General features: G+C 41.3%; 1 protein-coding gene across 3 annotated transcripts in view; it reads right to left on the bottom strand.

The window, feature by feature from the left end:
- LOC139562306 (ectonucleoside triphosphate diphosphohydrolase 6-like) overlaps positions 1 to 17,739 on the bottom strand; it is a 31,061-nt gene extending 13,322 nt beyond the window's left edge. For 2 of the 3 annotated variants that reach the window (XM_071379895.1, XM_071379896.1), the window contains exons 1-7: positions 17,289 to 17,739; positions 15,255 to 15,598; positions 14,349 to 14,425; positions 12,752 to 12,895; positions 11,970 to 12,045; positions 832 to 867; positions 260 to 348 (exon numbers count right to left, since the gene is read on the bottom strand). In XM_071379895.1, coding sequence (XP_071235996.1) covers positions 260 to 348; positions 832 to 867; positions 11,970 to 12,045; positions 12,752 to 12,895; positions 14,349 to 14,425; positions 15,255 to 15,522 — 690 coding nt within the window. In that variant the 5' untranslated portion in view covers positions 15,523 to 15,598; positions 17,289 to 17,739. The remainder of the gene's footprint in view (positions 1 to 259; positions 349 to 831; positions 868 to 11,969; positions 12,046 to 12,751; positions 12,896 to 14,348; positions 14,426 to 15,254; positions 15,599 to 17,288) is intronic. The other variant, XM_071379897.1, reaches the window with a different exon arrangement.
- Between the last annotated feature and the right edge of the window lie 1,484 nt (positions 17,740 to 19,223).

Here is a 19,223-nt window from a genome sequence, read left to right as displayed (position 1 = left end):
AGAAACCCCCCTCCCCTCCCATCCAACCTAATGTCCAACAACGTTTATTTACCAGCCCTTTAGGATTAGTGTGGCATTTACAGATTAAGCCCTAAAATGAGAGGTCATCCTGGTAGTTTGTGTTGCTTTAGAGAAGAGATCTGGCTTCATTGTGTGTGTGTGTGTGTGTGTGTGTGTGTGTGTGTGTGTGAGAGAGAGAGAGAGAGAGACAGTCTTTGGGCATGAGCGTCCGCTATCAAACAGAGATGCCTTATTGTACCTCATCCTGAGGGGAGAAGGTGATCTGGGTGGACCCCCCTCCCAAATCCAGCATCCCCACAGTGGGTGTGTCAGAGCTGTGGAGACCCCCTGCAGAGAGAGCGAGAGAGGGCGAAAGAGGGGGTGGGGTGGGGGGGCAGTACTAGTGTGGTCACCAAAGAGGAACTGGGGATGCAGCGCTAGGCTAATCCAATAACAGGTAATCAAAATGTCTTGTCCAGAATATTAATCTATATCGCTGGTGTTCTGTTTATGTACCAGAATTAAGCCTGTTCAGAACATTGAGTTTGGGGCCAGGGCCCCGGAGGGTGAGGGTGGTAGGGTCAGTACAGGATGCCTTTAGTTCAATCCGTCACGCCAAGTAAACACTGACCCCTCACCACACCACACTAAGGCCTGACCCTTTGACTCAGATATTGACCATATTTGGGTAGAGATGGTCACATCCCCAATGGAATATATTTTCTCTTACATATAGTACTCCTAATCTTGGAGCTTAATCTATATCGATCCTTACCAATGCTACTTATGCCATTAGTAACTGACAGTTATCAAAGTTTGAAATCATCTCACCTATGAGGAAGTTGACAGTGATCCAAGCGGAGATCCCTTTGAGGAGAAAAAGAGATGGGGATTTACCTCATCCCCCTTAAATCAATCCTTCATAATACATGTATAACATGTATACATAGTTTGTATTGAAATCATTTAAACACGTATTAAAGTTGATCATGGAACAGTGCTTAAGGTTAACTATTTAGGTCAAATGAGATGACACTGTTTATGCCATAATGTATGTCATCTACCGGTCAAACGTTTTAGAACACATTCATTCACGTTTTTTTTATTTTTTTTTACTATTTTCTACATTGTAGAATAATAGTGAAGACATCAAAACTATGAAATATCACATATGGAATCATGTAGTAACCAAAAAAGTGTTAAACTAATCAAAATAGATTTGAGATTCTTAAAATAGCCACTGTTTGCCTTGATGACAGCTTTGGACACACTTGGCATTCTCTCAACCAGCTTCATGAGGTAGTCACCTGGAATGCATTTCAATTAACAGGTGTGCCTTGTTAAAAGTTACTTTGTGGAATTTCTTTCCTTCTTAATGCATTTGAGCCAATCATTTGTGTTGTGACAAGGTGAGGGGGTTATACAGAAGAAAGCCCTATTTGGTGAAAGACCATGTCCATATTATGGCAAGAACAGCTCAAATAAGCAAAGAGAAACAACAGTCCATCATGACTAAGACATGAAGGTCAGTCAATATGGAAAATTAAGAACTTTTAAAAGTTTCTTCAAGTGCAGTCACAAAAACCATCAAGCGCTATGATGAAACTGGCTTTCATGAGGACCGCCACAGGAATGGAAGACCCAGAGTTACCTCTGCTGCAGAGCATAAGTGCATTAGAGTTACCAGCCTCAGAAATTTCAGCCCAAATAAATGTTTCACAGAGTTCGAGGAACAGACACTGTTCAGAGGAGACTGTGTGAATCAGGTCTTTGTGGTCGAATTGCTGCAAAGAAACCACTAATTTAGGCTGTTTAAGAAAGGTTTGAATCCTAAGCAACCTGTCTACACATTGTTTGAAGTGCAATAGATCATCATAGCTACTGTAGTAGATCAAAGCTGTGTGCTGGAAAACCTTGGTAGAGCATGGGTGAAGTAGGCACTGTGGTGCTCATGTGAATTTCCTTTATTTTTCGGCTTCAGACCAATGCCTACTTCTGTGTGAATCAGGCCTTTGTGGTCGAATTGCTGCAAAGCAACCACTACTAAAGGACACCAATAAGAAGAAGAGACTTGCTTGGGCCAAGAAACACGAGCAATGGACATTAGACCGGTGGAAAGTTGTACTTTGGTCTGGAGTCCAAATTGGAGATTTTTTGTTCCAACCGCCGTGTCATTGTGAGACGCGGTGTGGGTGAACGGATGATCTCCGCATGTGTATTTCCCACCGTAAAGCATGGAGGAGGTGTTATGGTGTGGGAGTGCTTTGCTGGTGACACTGTCTGTGATTTATTTAGAATTCAAGGCACACTTAACAAGCATGGATACCACAGCATTCTACAGCGATATGCCATCCCATCTGGTTTGGGCTTAGTTGTTTTTCAACAGGATAATGACCCAACACACCTCCAGGCTGTGTAAGGGCTAATTTACCAAGAAGGAGAGTGATGGAGTGCTGCATCAGATGACCTGGCCTCCACAATCCCCCGACCTCAACCAAATTGAGATTGGGATGAGTCGGACCGCAGAGGGAAGGTAAAGCAACCAACAAGTGCTCAGCATATGTGGGAACTCCTTCAGGACTGTTTGCAAAGCATTCCAGGTGAAGCTGGTTGAGAGAATGCCAAGAGTGTGCAAAGCTGTCATCAAGGCAAAGGGTTGCTATTTGAAGAATCTCAAATATAAAATATATTTTGATTTGTTTAACACTTTTTGTTTACTACATGATTCCATATGTGTTATTTCATAGTTTTGATGTCTACACTATTATTCTACAATGTAGAAAATAGTAAAAAATAAAGAAAAACCCTTGAATGAATGTGTTCTAAAACTTTTGACCGGTTGTGTATATTGCACATTGTTTGCACTTTGAGTATGACTCCATTGTGTGCATCAATGCATTTAACAACACTAATGACCCTTTCCTAGTTTATAGACTTTTACAGTAGGATGTTAAAAAGCAATTTACATTTACAAACAAACTTCAAACAGAGTGATGTGCTATAAGTCAAAACTACCATACGCTGTCACTTAGCTACCATACACTTTGTTCACTTCATCTGTCCTGCATCCCTCAAAATCTACTAAATTTTTGCATTAACAAGTCTGTTCAAATCAGAGAAGTCTGAGTAATCTCTGTTAGGCTAAGCGTCTGGGGCAAGAGTGGCAAAAATCTAACTGATAAGGCGGCGAAATCCGTTTATGGATCGAGTGGGAGTTTAGCATTTCAGCTCAGCAATGACGTCAGGGGAATGTGTCCATTAGGCACAAAAACGTGAACTTCAAAGTTAATTCAGTAATCATAAAATGCATTTTCCAAGGGTCAGGTCACCTCCACTGTAACAAGCTGATAAACTTGGGGAAAGAAGAAAAAATATTCAGCCTCAGAAATGAATGGCGGATAATCGGTTTGCAGAGATTAAACTGAACATTATCCTCCAGTCCCCTAATTGCTTGTATGAACTACTTTAAAAGGATTAGATTAAAATATTTTGTGTATTGCTTGTGCCCATATCGAACATGCCTTTCAACAAAAACACCAAAGTATATATTATTTCTATATAACAACAGTATTAAAGCATCAATGCCCACGGTATTGGCAGAGAATTGAAGGGTCAGTGCCGGGGCAAAGGACCAGAACCTAATAGCCACAGTGGCCCTGCCTGCCACCAAACAGCTGGATGTTGATCAAACAAGCCAGTAATGGACCAGAGAGGGCCTCTATCATCTGGCCGTCCCACTAGACAGATGGGAATAGTGGCTGTGTGGTTCTAAAGGTCAAAGAGGGTCCCAGTCCAAGCCCAACTCCATTACTTGTGATTGTATTACTGTAGTTCTGCACTCAAGTCAAAGTTTTGCTATTATTAGTCATGGAGGTTAAAGTGTAGATTGACATGAAGTTAACTTGCTTTTCCATAATTCGCTAAGTCCCTTGGTATGCATTGGTAAAATCAGGGTCAGGTGAAACTGAGTGACTTCTCTAGCTCTCTCAGACCCAATGCAACACTAACCACATTTCCGTACACGTTTCCATACGAGTAAAGTCATACCGTCTAAAATAAAATAAAAAACAGAACAGTTTGTGATGGAAACAAGAAGTCTTGGTACAATTTAATAAGTGCCGGAATATAATTTGTTCGTTCGACATGGTGGGATCTTTTTGTGTCTGTAAAATAAATTGTGAGGTGGAGACGCCTTTTTGTGCAAATATTGATATAAACCATCATATCGAAGTAAATTTGGAGTCACATGATGATATGGTGTGTGGTCCTCGACTCGGGACACCATGCAGTTTTAGGCTACAGATGAAATAAGTTATTATGAACTTCACAGGGTGGTTAAAGTGCACATGATGAGCTGAATGCCCCTTTCCAATACATATTGAGGATCTTATTATTTTGACATGATGATCGATGCTTGCAGTTTGACAAAAATATTCTCGCTCTTTCCATAATAACATCATCATATAGACTAGCCTAGTGATGAGCAACTAACTGAAATCTTTGTCGGTTTTTAAACAACTAATTGACTGAGGTCAGTTAAATTATTTGAATTTTATTTTGTTCTGTTTTTTTCTGTGAGCTCAATGCACACATTGTGCAGTTTCTCTAGAGATAAATCAGATCAAGCCCAAACTGTGCAATGTTGTAAAGAGTTGTAGTTTCCAAAAGGCCACGGTTCTACATAGTTTAGCGCAGAAAACATTGTAATAAACTACAACGACCATAATCCATTGTGCATCTACTCGTCAGGTCTGTGTTTCTTTTACTCCTGCTTCATGAAAGAGACAGACAACGCGTGATCAAGAGAGATATACAGCAGTTGCTTCGCAAGGCATCTCAAACTGAAAATACATTATCTACGTGATTGATAATTGGTATTCAGCAGTCATAAAACTATGCCTTGTTTATTTTGAAGAACTATTAAAATGCTGATTTTATCAGACAGCATAGGCAGCAGCTCTGTAGAGATGACTTGGAATGAAATAATAAAGTCAGCAAATAAAATAAATGTAGTAAAAACAATTTTTTTTAACATAACAAAAAGTACGTTTGAATGACACTGAGGGGCAGTGTTTTTACAGCTAATGCCGGTTTGCCTGAGGCTGATGCCGTGCAGGTGTTTGTACACATGCATATCCACACTCATTCAAATGCTCACATGTACACATACACATGTAAATAGTGCAATACATGCACTCAAACATATTTAGTTGGCCTTGCTGTTATGATTTTTGTTGTCCTTGATGTCTTTAGTGTTTTGCATTTTTGTTTTCCTTGGTCTTTCTTTTAATTTTGTTGGTTGTTGGTGCATTGGGGGGTGGGGGGGTCTTGGGGGTGGGGAATGGAATATTTATTTTTTAAATTCTGTGGGGTGAGGGGGCCTTGGATGCTTGAGGGGCAGCTCTTGGGGAACTGTGGGAGGGGTGTTGGAGGGCTGGTGGCCTGGCGGTTGGGAGCTTGGGCCGGTGAATGATGGATCGCTAGTTCGGGTCCCCATTTTTTGACCTTGTGGGAGATCTGTCGACGTGCCCTTGAGCAGGGCGTTGACCCTGGTTGCTTCTGTGAGTCTGTTAGATGACTAATGTGATGTAGTTGTTGAGCGGCTTCACTGCAAGTATATTGTATGTTTTAAAGAAAAATAAAAAGTAATACACAACTGAAATATTTGATTAAAGTAATGTGAATAAATTATGGTTAATAGTAATAAGAAGTAATGTGGTCACTACCATCATGGAACTTTTATGAATTGATTTATTCGGTGTTGTTACATCATTCAACCCACATAATAATTAGTGCATTTTAATGTAATATATTTTCTTTTTACAGAAACCAAAATCCGTGATTATTTTTATAATTTAACCAAAACAGACCTCAAAAAGCACTAACCTGCACTGTATCTGCATGCTGTTGGCTAAAGTGCACGTGTCAAGACCAAAGTAGGCACATTTGCTATTTAACTCAACAGTTTGTGACAAAACTATCAGTAGAGTTGAAAATGCAATGGAGCGCCCAGGCTCTGTCGCAGCCGGCCGCGACCGGGAGGTCCGTGGGGCAACGCACAATTGGCCTAGCGTCGTCCGGGTTAGGGAGGGTTTGGCCGGTAGGGATATCCTTGTCTCATCGCGCTCCAGCGACTCCTGTGGCGGGCCGGGCGCAGTGCGCGCTAACCAAGGGGGCCAGGTACACGGTGTTTCCTCCGACACATTGGTGCGGCTGGCTTCCGGGTTGGAGGCGCGCTGTGTTAAGAAGCAGTGCGGCTTGGTTGGGTTGTGCTTCGGAGGACGCATGGCTTTCGACCTTCGTCTCTCCCGAGCCCGTACGGGAGTTGTAGCGATGAGACAAGATAGTAATTACTAGCGATTGGATACCACGAAAATTGGGGAGAAAATGGGATAAAAAAATAAATAAAATAAAAATGCAATGGAAACACATTGAGATTTTTATTCGGTACATGAAAACGTACACAAGAAAGTACATTTTGAGTGCTCTACATTACGCACTGATTTTTATTTGCAACAAGTCCGTTTGGTGGAAACACCACTGGTGGGAAAATGTGCATCTTGTCTTTATGCAGATTTTTTTATTTTATATATTCGCAAGAAAATCTGTCGCCACTTGGATGGAAACCTAGTTAGTGGTGCAGAAAAATCCTACTCAAGGATCCAGTCCTATGATAACTGCTGTTCACCAATTTCTGCTCACTTAAAAAGGCTTTATTTCCTTTTGATGCCAATTCATCATGCAAGATTAAAGAAAAACCTAGAAATGTTTGTTTCATGTACAGTTACAAGAAGACATGGCGTCATACCCTGGGTTGTTCTGAACAGAATGGGCCTGTTTGTCTATTGTGACAAATTTGCAGCGGAACTCCTTTCTAAGCATACCAAAATTATGATATACCTCTCTGAACTGCCCTGTGAAAGCCTAACACTAAGATTGTATTTCATAACTTAACTAGTCATGTTCGCAAATGAACAAGCTTTCAAATGTTGCCCACTTGATCCAGATTGTGATTTTTAATGGGCCGTTTTTGGATTGCGTAAACAATAATTGTGTGATGGCGGGGATTTAGAGTTGTGTTCCAAACAAAACTACAAGTGTGCTTGCTTTAGTTCCTCAACAGCACATCTAGGAGAGCTTAAAAAAAAGCACCCTATAGTTGAAGACCCTTCCTCGCACACTTTGGAGAGGTGTGTGTCCTCTCACTCAAACCCTTGTAATTTTTTTGTCTGTTGCACCTACCCCACAGACTTCAGATTTCATTAACAAATGTGGCAAAAAGTACAGTAAATGTAGAATGCAAATAAAATTAACAGTGTAATGTTTGGATTTAGTCTTGTTTCAGGTGAATTATTGTGTCCTCAATTTTGGTCTAATAAATTACCCATAATCTCCAAACTGTTTCCTTTTAATTGCTACCATGCCTATGCATTTCATATTTGGGTCTTTCTATAAATAAGAGTACCAGTGAGCATTTCTTGCAGTGGACAACTGTTTGGAGCTGTTACAAAGTCATTCATAATAATTTGCCTTTTTCTTCTTCATATGAATAGATTAAGAATTACACTGAACAAAAATATAAATGCAACGTGTAAAGTGTTGGTCCCATGTTTCATGAGCATGAAATAAAACATTTTTAAAATAATACTCAAATATTGTGCAAAAATTACATCCCTATTAGTGAGCATTTCTCATTTGCCAAGATAGGCCACACCTGTCAGGTGGATGGATTATCAAGAAGCTGAATAAACAGAATTATCATTACACAGGTGCGCCTTGTGCTGGGGACAATAAAAGGCCACTAAAATGTGCAGTTTTGTCACAACACAATGCCACAGATGTCTCAAGTTGAGGGAGCGTGCAATTGGCATGCTGAATGCAGGAATGTTCACCAGAGCTGTTGCCAAAGTATTGCATGTTCATATCTCTACCATAAGCCACCTCCAACGTTGTTTTAGAGAATTTGGCAGTACGTCCAACCACAGACCACGTGCGGGTGAGCGGTTTGCTGGTGTCAATGTTGTCAGAGTGCCCCATGGTGGGTTGGGGTTATGGTATAGGCAGGCATAAGCTACGGACAACGAACACAGTTGCATTTTATCGATTGCAATTTGAAGGCACAGAGATACTGTGACGAGATCCTGAGGCCCATTGTCGTGCCATTCATTCGCCACCATCACCTCATGTTTCAGCATGATAATGCATGGCCCAATGTCGCAAGGATCTGTACACAATTCCTGGAAGCTGAAAATGTTCCCAGTTCTTCCATGGCCTGCAGACTCACCAGACATGTCACCCATTGAGCATGTTTGGGATGCTCCCTATGTTATGTTGTGCAAACAGTTTATGGGCACACATATCCCAAATAATGTATGGATTGAAAACCGAATGCTTCTAACAGAAAGCATTACTTTAACATGATGAATCAAGACAAATCGATACTGTCATTAACAGGGTTCTTCAATAATTATGCATAATAGTTGTTTGATGCGCATATGATCTCCGGCTGTTTAGTTATGTGGGGAAATGATCGTCGATTTTGGAAAGGATTTTCTGAATGACAGTCAAGTGATAGAGCTGGCGTGATACTGCACGCGATTGAACAACCAATGTGCTCAAATTAATGTTGATCTGCACAATTGACTGAACATTTATGTCTATGTTACGGCACTGCACAATTGACTGAACATTTGTGTCTATGTTACAGCAGTCAAGATAATTAGCCTAGGTCGTGGACAACATTGTCATGATTCCGGAGGTAAGATTACAGTCCTGTACGTTTTGATCTTTTGTTTTCAGAGCTTTTTATTTTTTGTACCTTTATTTAACTAGGCAAGTCAGTTAAGAACAAATTCTTATTTACAATGATGGCCTACCCCGGCCAAACCCTAACGACGCTGGGCCAATTGTACACCGCCCTATGGGACTCCCAATCACGGATGGTTGTGATACAGCCTGGAATCGAACCAGGATCTGTAATGACGCCTCTAGCACTGAGATGCAGTGCCTTAGGCTACTGCGCCACTCGGGAGCAATCGGGAACTTGAAAACGGCTTGTTTATTCATTTTTTTATAGAACAAAAAAATGATTGCTTGATTTTCGGTTTTGCATATAAAACCAATAAAATATATTTTGATTTTCACATGTGGCGAGTTAAATGTGGAATGCCAGTCATTGGTTAAGTGCACAACTTCCTGTCCTTTCAAAGTTGGAGTTAACCCTTCTACCTCCATTCTATGAATCTATGATCTATTAACTAATCAATGAATAGCTGCCCATACCACACCACAGTGCCAAGATAAAGTATGATTTTTACATTTCTGCATAAGATTGTGTGTATTGACTTATTAATAAACTGCTGCTATTGTAAATCCTAGCTACCTAACTTACCATTGGTTATCTTATTCACTGATGCCATAAAGCCAAAACAACAGTATCTATTGCTAGACTAGAGATATGCCCCTAGCTATAGTTAGTCAGTGGTTGCACATCTAGCTAGCTGGAATGAAGCCTGGGTGTGAATAGTAGACATGGGAAAATATTATTTCACTGTTTACAGCAGGTCTTCAGCTACCCAGAACTGTCTGATCACCCTGATAAGGTGCCGTGGGTGTGTCCAGCTTACACCTGTGTATAGAAATGGAATAAAGCATTCAACCAATGCCTCGAGTAGTGCTGTAGGTCCACCACACACCCGGAGGGTTGTGGGGTCCTGTCCAGAAACAACCCCAAGCCCCTACCCTTAAACACTAGTGGAGATCCGAGAAGATTGGACAGGTGTAAGCAATCCCGACAAAATTACACCAAGCCGTTCAGAGGGTAAGGTGGAGCTCTGACCATGTTACCACCCATCAATCCCTCTCAGATCTCCACAAGTGTCCAGCCTCTGGGAAGTAGGGGCTAGGGGTTGTTTCTGGATAGGCTATGGGTATTATGTTAGCGCAATCAGTCTGGCACAGTCTAAAAATGCTAAAGGTGCAGTGAAATTGATTTCCCCCCCCAAAAAAATATCTCCACTCACACACACTATGAGGTAGGGATGGGATGATATCAGTAAAGCAATATTTTTTCCATGGCAAAAATGAAAACATGAAGCACACCAAACTATAACTCCTTTAAAAACCTGCTGTATGTAAAATAGTGTGCTATAGCTTGGAAAATAAATAACTGTGACTCTGGATGACATGTTTGTTTCCAACATTAGTGCCGTTTTCCTAACGAAGTAAAAATCCGCTAAGCATCTTATTTCCTTGCCCGCGATACTAATGAGTATCGCGATACTGGTATCGTCCCAGCCCTGATGAGGTCGAAATAACACTGATATTGTGAAAATGATGATAATGCCCTTATGTGTAAGAGCTGTTTGAAAAAAAACTGCCTGAAGTATCAGCCTGTTCAGGTGGGATGGAACTTTTGGCCCATATCATGACATCACAATGTGATCTGACTATAACAGACCAATGTCTGTTCATCTGGGTAAGTGGGTGGGCTCTAGACCATCCTATCAGCCAATCAGGGCTGTGTGTGTGTAAATATCTTAATTTGTTTCCCAACACCCACACTGAGCATTTGAAGGGCCAAAGGAGGCTCAGGGAAATAAATTACAAATGAGTTATTTTCATTAAATAAACAGTGATTTATTAGACATACAGTGATGATTTAAAAATATAATTACAACAACTGCATAGAGGCTTTAATAGCAGTCAAGTACCTGCTTCCTCTGTCCTTGCATTTCCTTGATTCGTTGCATCTGCTTTCCTCATCTTTCTCAAAAATCATTTTATGAGAAGGTCAGAGGTCCTTCCCCTCTCACCTTATCCAATGGGTTTCCCCCATTCCTCTCCTTCTCAAAGCACATTGGGGGAGAGGAGTGAAAGTTCCTCCCCTCAGGCAACAATGCACTTTCAAGAAGAGGCAAGGAGTGGAGAAAACAAGGACAGAGGAAGCAAGAATTTGACTGTTAGTTTTCTCAGACAGACACACACACACACACAATGCTTGAAGAGTTTACTGATTAATGATTGTATTATATCAACTATTAAAACATAAATGCTGTTGATCTTTTTCATTCTTCAGCAATGTTTAGCATGGCTATAAATGATGGAGAAGTTGACTAAAGCACAAAAAGACCTGGCAACTATTCATGAGAAATAAACATGCTGTGTCTATGTTTCTTGTGACATTTTCAATGACATGTAGATGTTTTGTTGTTGCTAGGTGGAGTTAGTCTCATTGTGCCTACCTAGACTTTTATTCTTGTAACTACACGTGAAGCTGCAAGAAAATCATATTGAAATGTATATCAAACCATTTAGAAATGTTGACCCTGATGTCACACATTGGCCCCTATATTTATAGAAATACTAATTTCTTCTGTAATTAACACTTAAATCTAGCCCTATCCATATAGGCCAATTCCCGTAAGTGTAAAGTGTTGAAGACATGCTCCGGAACTTTGGTGACTAGTAAGTATTCTTTAAACCTCCTGCTTTGGGCTGGATGTGTCGATGTGTAGTTCATACCATGCGTAATCGATGAGCAGAATTACTGTCTTACCGACAAATCCCTAGTTTGAAAGACACTATTTACCGGAAAATGTGTGGTGCCATTTTCCCTACATTTTACCCCACGTGGGCCACCCCACTAGCAATTAGAGTTCCGGCCAATGAGCTTTAGCCCCTCGCCATTTGAGTGACAGACAGCAAGATGCAGAGCGAGAGAGCAATGACGTGGTGCACATATGTGACGTAGTAAATAAATTAACTGTCATAACTGTGGGGGAAAAAACAGCTGACTGAAGACAGGACGCCCGGGCATTCTTTCCGTTTCTGCAGGAATGACTGTTACTGCTGACCAGTAACAGTCATCCAAAATTCCACGGCCGTCACAGCCCTACCATGACACTAGAAATACCTGCACAGGAAGGAAGTGTTTTGTGAAACTACAGGTGGTTGAAGGCCAGACATACCTTCATCAGCGCCATCCATTATGGACACACTGTCCCCTCTGGACAGGAATGGAGACTCCACAAACACCTCTCTCACCTTGATAGAAAGCTTTAGGTAAGTTCACAATCATGTTTGGAAGCTGGTTTCCACATGCATTCTCCAGGTACATTCTTTCTATAATAAAACTATTTTTTTCAATACATGCATGTAGATTATTTACGTAATTGACTATTTAGATTGAATTCAAGCCACACCTCACTTCGTTGTACAAAGCGTTAGGGTGAGGAAACACTGCCATGTAGAGGGATCAATGCAACAGGTCAATTAACAACTACATAGCACTATTATATGTTTAGGATGTGTCGTCCTTATCTGAATCTGTTATAGGCTACTAAATGGAGAAAGAGAGAGGTGGAGAGGAGGATGTGTGAGCAGTGGAGGATCCGGAACACTGACAGGCGATAAAACTAGCGCATAACAGGTCACTTATGCAATAAACTCAAGACAATAATTGCTTTCAGCTGATAGTATTACAGTTAGGGGTGAATGTAGACATGTTATGCAATTACATTGCTTAGCTAATTTCTAAGTGGGCAACACATGCCTTGACTGCTACCAACCTACATTCTCTTTCCATCACAACTTTTACAGTGTAAAGTCGGAAATCAGAGTGAAATGTAACAAGACGGCTAACACGAAAGATAACTCCACAGGGTGTGAGTGGGGATTGTGCAGTGTTTGTGGTCTGGTCATCTATCTATGCAGTGAGTCCACAGACAGTGACCAGCGGCGAAAGGCTCACCCTGTCCAGTAGGTGTGTGGCCTTCTCCCCAGGCAGAAGGCGAAGGCCTGCGGTGGCCTTGAGGACCAGAGGAGTGCTGCTCCACACTGAGGAGGGAATGCTGTCCTGGGCCACCTCCAACAGCTCCAAGATCCCTTCTTTACACTGAGAAACAACCCACAGAGAAGGCAAGAGATCAGATTTCAAAAGATAGTCAGAGCAATAAGAAATGGCCTACTTTCAGGACTGTTAGCTGTAGATGTGGCACAAAGCTTTTTGTCATTATACAGTGTCCTCGGAAAGTATTCGGACCTCTTGACTTTTTCCACATTTTGTTACGTTACAGCCCTTTTAATACATTTTAGAGTTCGTTTTTGTTCCTCCATCTACACACAATACCCCATAATGACAAAGCAAAAACAGGTTTAGAATTTTTTGCAAATGTATCAAAAATAAAAACCAGAAATATGACATTTACATAAGTATTCAGACCCTTTACTCAGTTCTTGTTGAGGCACCTTTGGCAGTGATTACAACCTCGAGTCTTCTTGGGTATGACGCTACAAGCTTGGCACACCTGTACTTGGGAGTTTCTCCCATTCTTCTCTGCAGATCCTCTCAAGCCCTGTCAGGTTGGATGGGGAGCGTCCACAGATATTTTCAGGTTTCTCAAGAGATGTTCGATTGGGTTCAAGTCCGGGATCTGGCTGGGCCACTCAAGGACATTCAGAGACTTGTCCCGAAGCCACTCCTGCGTTGTCTTGGCTGTGTCCTTAGGGTCGTTGTCTTGTTAGAAGGTGAACCATCGTCCCAGTCTGAGGTGCTGAGCACTCTGGAGCAGGTTTTCATCAAGGATATCTCTGTACTTTTCTCTGTTCATCTTTCCCTCGATCCTAACTAGTCTCCCAGTCCCTGGTGGAGTGCTGCAGAGATGGTTGTCCTTCTGGAAGGTTCTCCCATCTCCACAGAGGAACTCTGGAGCTCTGTCAGAGTGACCATTGGGTTCTTGGTCACTTCCCTGACCAAGGCCCTTCTCACCCGATTGCTCAGTTTGGCTGGGTGGACAGCTCTAGGAAGAGTCTTGGTGCTTCCAAACTTCTTCCATTTAAGAATGATGGCCACTGTGTTCTTTGGGATCTTCAATGCTGCAGAAATGTTTTAGTACCCTTCCCCAGATCTGTGTCCCGACACAATCCTGTCTCGGAGCTATACGGGCAATTCCTTCGACCTCATGGATTGGTTTTTGCTCTGACATGCACTGTGGGACCTTATATAGACCAGTGTGTGCCTTTCCAAATCATGTCCAATCAATTGAATTTACCACACGTGGACTCTAATCAAGTTGTAGAAACATCAAGGATGATCAATGAAAACAGGATGCTCCTGTGCTCAATTTTGAGTCTCATAACAAAGGGTCTGTATACTTATGTAAATAATGTATTTCTGTCTAGTTTGCAAAAATGTATAAACCTGTTTTCAATTTGTTATTATGGGGTATTGTGTGTAGATTGAGAAAATATTTTTATTTAATCCATTTTAGAATAAGGCTGTAACGTAACAAAATGTGGAAAAAGGGGTCTGAAAACTTTCCGATTGCACTGTACATGAAGTTGATTACCTTTTCTGGATCATCAGCATATGCAGATAGACCTGGTTTTATTGCTCTGAATGTTTCATGTGCCAATTTAGGAGCTTCTGTGGGGGAAAAAAAGACAAAAACAAAAAAGTTGTATAAAGCCCACTGCAGAGAAATACTTATTTCACAATTTAATAGGAATTGTAGGGTGATAATGTCGATTTTAAAAATGCTAATAGTTACCACAAAGGCAGAGATCCATGGCAAGCTGCGTGCTATTATACAGTAGCCTACATAACACTGCCTTAATAAGTGACTTGTTCGATCTTGTCAGAATTTATACATTTCTTCTGTGATGCTTATGATCTACTGACATGTCTGTGCAAAACAATTAAGGTTATTTCAACATAAAAACAGCAGGTGCTTGGTAACCATTAGAATAACAATCATAGATTTAACAATAACGCCAAAACAGCACTTATGTGATTTATCTTAATGTTGAAATAATGCGATAACTAAGCCATTTGGCGAAGCTTTACAGAAACTTTTTTTTTTGTTGGATTCCAGATATGAGGCAGCGTAAGCCTAATATGCGGCTCTAAATGGAGTAATGAATTTGTGCATTTTGTACTGGCAACATCACATAATACAAATTAAGCCTGAAAGCCTTCTCACATGAATTCAAATCTGTAATTAATACTTTTTGCTGCCTCACATGGCTGACAAATGCTAAAAGCAATGCAGAAACTTACATTTAATTGATTCCTTTTGGTAAACTACATTTGCAGATGCAGCTTATTCTATGTACATGCACCCAAACATACCATGAATGGATGGAATAGAGCCAATATACATTTTCGGGTTGAGTGGTATGGAAGTAAACTTTTGACATTATTTTCTACCTCTCCCAGGCAAGGGGTGTAATATTTGTTATCACATGTACCGTACCATTGTCCTCCAGTTGAAACTTGAAGACATGGATCCTTGTCCCTGTGCTCCCAGCATCAAACATAACTCCGTACTGGGAACGTCCGCTGACCACTTCTGAGGAGGTTGGTCTGTTCGGGCTGCCCGACAAGCCCAATCTGGGGTGGAAGTGAGGTGGTATTTTGGAGATGGCTGGCCTTACACCATCATAGTGGTGCGTAACAAAGATCAGGTAAGCTGCCAGGCAGCCCAAGAAGACAAAAACACTGGCAATCTTCGGTAACCTCATGGTGACTGGTGTGTGTAAGGCACATTCTGCAGTTCCATACAGAACTAAAGGCTGGCTGTTCAATCTGTTGTTCCTCCTATAAATGAAACAGACATACAGCAGTTAGCCATCTGATAGAAAGCTGTTAAATAATTGACATCAAGGAGGTCATCAAGGTTTAGCTAGCTAGGCCACCTGTACTCATAATTTTAAGCTTTTCAATGATATCACTAGAATGTAGAAACTGTTCCAACTAGTAAGCTACATAACTACATTTAAAAGACGTTCTCCAGTGATTTTGGAACTTTTTCTTTTGAAAAGTGATATCCCAAATATAAATACAGTAAAAGTACAGACACTAATGGGAGAAAACATTTTTTTGAGCAAATGTGTTTTTTTAGACGACTAAACCTCAAGGGGTATGGCATTCAAAGAGTGGCAGGTAGCCTAGTGGTTGGGACAAGCGTTGGGACAAGCGTTGGGACAGTAACTGAAACGTCACGGTTCAAATCCCCCAGCTGACTAGGTAAACAAAATCTAAATTAAGTGCCTTGCTCGTGATGTCACCGGCCTCCCCCTTGCTTGAGGAACAATAGAGGCGCAATAGACAACAAATGAGGAAAGCCCCCCCATCCACTTGTGCAATGTCATGACTTACCTGTGCCTTCTGTTAAGTAAATCAGGTGTTAAAGCGGCACTCGTTTCACATCATTTAACATCCGATTTACATAACAAAAGGCACATTGCAATCGGTGATCAAGGTATGTCATGACATAACACACGTGTGAGGGGGGGTTCTTAGGCACGACGCATCACGACGTGCCTAGACACAGCCCTTAGCTGTGGTACGTGGGCCATATACCACAAACCCCTGAGGTGCCTTATTGCTATTAAACTGGTTACCAACGTAACTAGGGGAGTAAAAAGAAATTGCATAACTGTGGTATACGGTCTGATATACCACGGTTGTCAGCCAATCAGCATTCAGGGCTGGAACAAACCAGTTTTTAATTAAATTAAGCATAAAAGGCACAAGAGAGTGTGATATATGGCCAATATACCACGTCTAAGGGCTGTTCTTAGCCACGATACAGTGCCTGGACACAGACCTTAGCCTGGTATGTTGGCCATATACCGCAAACCCCTGAGGTGCCTTATTGCTATTATAAACTGGTTACCAACGTAATTTGGGCAGTAAAAATACATGTTGTCATACCCGTGGTATACGGCTGTCAGCCAATCAGCATTCAGGGCTCGAACCACACAGTTTATAAAAAGGTAATTAGCACAGGTGGTCGCGTTGTCTTCCGTAAACAAGCGCTGTAACATGGCGATATTGCCGTGTGAGAACACATCCTATCAATGTTTGAATTAATTTAACGTTTTGGATATGTTTTCTCGCTGATATGAAAGATACGGTCCTTATGCTTTTATGTTAGTGTTCAGACCAAGCGTCGGGAATTTTAACAAAAACTTCCCCCGGGCCCTACAGAAGATGCCTTTGTCCAACAATGACTCAATGTGTAATGGAACTGAGAGTTATTATCAAGGGCTAAGTTTCTCTTGACCTGTGACTTCTGTAAGACAAGACATGGGGTGGGTTTTTCACTTTTGCATTGCTAGTATGATATCGTATGTACCTAGAATAGTGGCAGGCTAACTGTCACTGTATTTTAGGGCTGTGAGAGATGTCAAATGTATTCGCAGCTAGCAAGCTACTGTAACTGGCTTTGTCCCTGGCTTGCTGATATTGAAGACAACTTACAAAACAAAAGATGGATACATACCTATGCGTGGATCATAAGTAGCTACTTATTCTGATTCCAGTTGCATGTTCGATATTCCTATTTCGGACGATGGCTTGACTAATACTCACGATATGTCAAATAATTAGCTTGGTGCGCGAAAATCAACCAGAGACTTTTGAGGAGAAGGGGAAACTCCATTGGAATTTTATGAACGCTCATAGAACACGTTGCTCATGCGTCGTCAATGGGCCGCGCGGTGCATTCTGGTCAATTCTGGGACAAGGAGAGCTATCAAAAAACCAACATTAGCATTTATTTAGTTAACAGAACTACACCATTCCAAACATTTTCCGGATGTGGGAGAATTAACTTTTCTCTGTAATAGCGTATAGCTTTTGGAATCGTGACATTACGTACTTTTGAGGAAAGTAGACAGGTTTCTTGACTCATACCCTGACTTTGAGAAGTGATTGCTTGACGATTACTTTAGCAACCGCGTGACGCATCATGAGAACGTGAACACAATTGGTCGACAGTCTGCTGGGTGAGGCGTTATAAGTTCCTCCACTGCCCTATCCTTTCTCTAACATCGCTGCCTCAACCCAACCCCCGATACCGCGTTCAAAACAACTGGGAACTCGGAAATCTCCGACTTAAATGCGTTCAAGGCAACTGGGAACCCCATTTGTATTGAAACACAAATAGTCTCTGTTTAATTATGTCAGTGTGTGGTGATGATGTGGGAAGAAAATACCAAAGAGCTGCCTGGTGTTTTTAAGACAACGGCGGACTCTGAAAAAAACGAGATCCAATCATGACATCAGTGATCTTCATGTCGAAAAGACGGAGTTCTAGAAAGATGCCAGAATTTCCGAGTTGGATAACTGTTAAAAACGATTTTTCCCAGTCGAAACTCGTTTTTTTCCTCAGAGTTCGCAGTTGTTTTGAACACACAGTAGTCAGTTCCAATTTGTTTTGAACGCTGCATATCTTCTCCCGTTTTGATAGCTTCAATTTTATTAGTTTTGTAACTGTAACATTGATAAGATTCCTACAAAATGATCTGCAGACAAGTGTTCTTAGTGTGGTAATTAAAATATTTAAACAAATTCTGACAGAGGTATTTCATTTAGAACAATAAGTATATTTCTTATAGAAATTTGTTTTTTAAGAACTGATTTGATTATAATGATATCTTACTGGTAAAACATGTATAATGCATAAGGGTTGTTACTCAATCATTAAAAATGTGTATCTCTTTACAAAATCCCTGTTACCTAGACAGTTCGCCATAGTCAGGGGCTCCCGAGTGGCACAGCGGTCTAAGGCACTGCATCTCAGTGCTAGAGGCGTCACTACTACAGACCCTGGTTCGATTCCAGGCTGTATCACAACCGGCCGTGATTAGGAGTCCCATAGGCGCACAATTGGCCCAGTGTCATCTGGGTTAGGGTTTGGCCGGGGTAGGCCGTCTCAATCTCATTTTAAATAAGAATTTGTTCATTATAAAAAGTTGGAATAAATAGTCTTTGATGCTATTCCATCCGGAACTCCCATGCTGTTTAAAAGTGTAACCAGCCCTCACCTTCTTGAGTCTCCAGTAGGGGGGGGGGGGATCCTTGCTCCCTCGGAACAATAAAATATCTGTAGGTGCTTTATTTCAAAGGGATGTCATATCTATTCCGTAGTCCCAATTTACTGGACTACTTTTGTCTGTTGGAAAAAGGTTTGGTCATTAGCACACAAATACTTGCTTGTTAACATGGTCAAACAGGTCTCTTTCAGAATTATCCATAAGTATAACCCTGCAAATAATTACCTGAAGAAACTCAGAAAACACATGCACATTACTTGGGGCTCCCGAGTGACGCAGCGGTCTAAGGCACTGCATCTCAGTGCTTGAGGCATCACTACAGACACCCTGGTTTGATTCCAGGCTGTATCACAACCGGCTGTGATTGGGAGTCCCATAGG

This window comes from Salvelinus alpinus, chromosome 32, assembly GCF_045679555.1.
Source record: "Salvelinus alpinus chromosome 32, SLU_Salpinus.1, whole genome shotgun sequence".
Taxonomy (NCBI): domain Eukaryota; kingdom Metazoa; phylum Chordata; class Actinopteri; order Salmoniformes; family Salmonidae; genus Salvelinus; species Salvelinus alpinus.
Note: the sequence above shows the minus strand (reverse complement) of the source record. Positions and strands in the feature narration are given on the sequence as shown.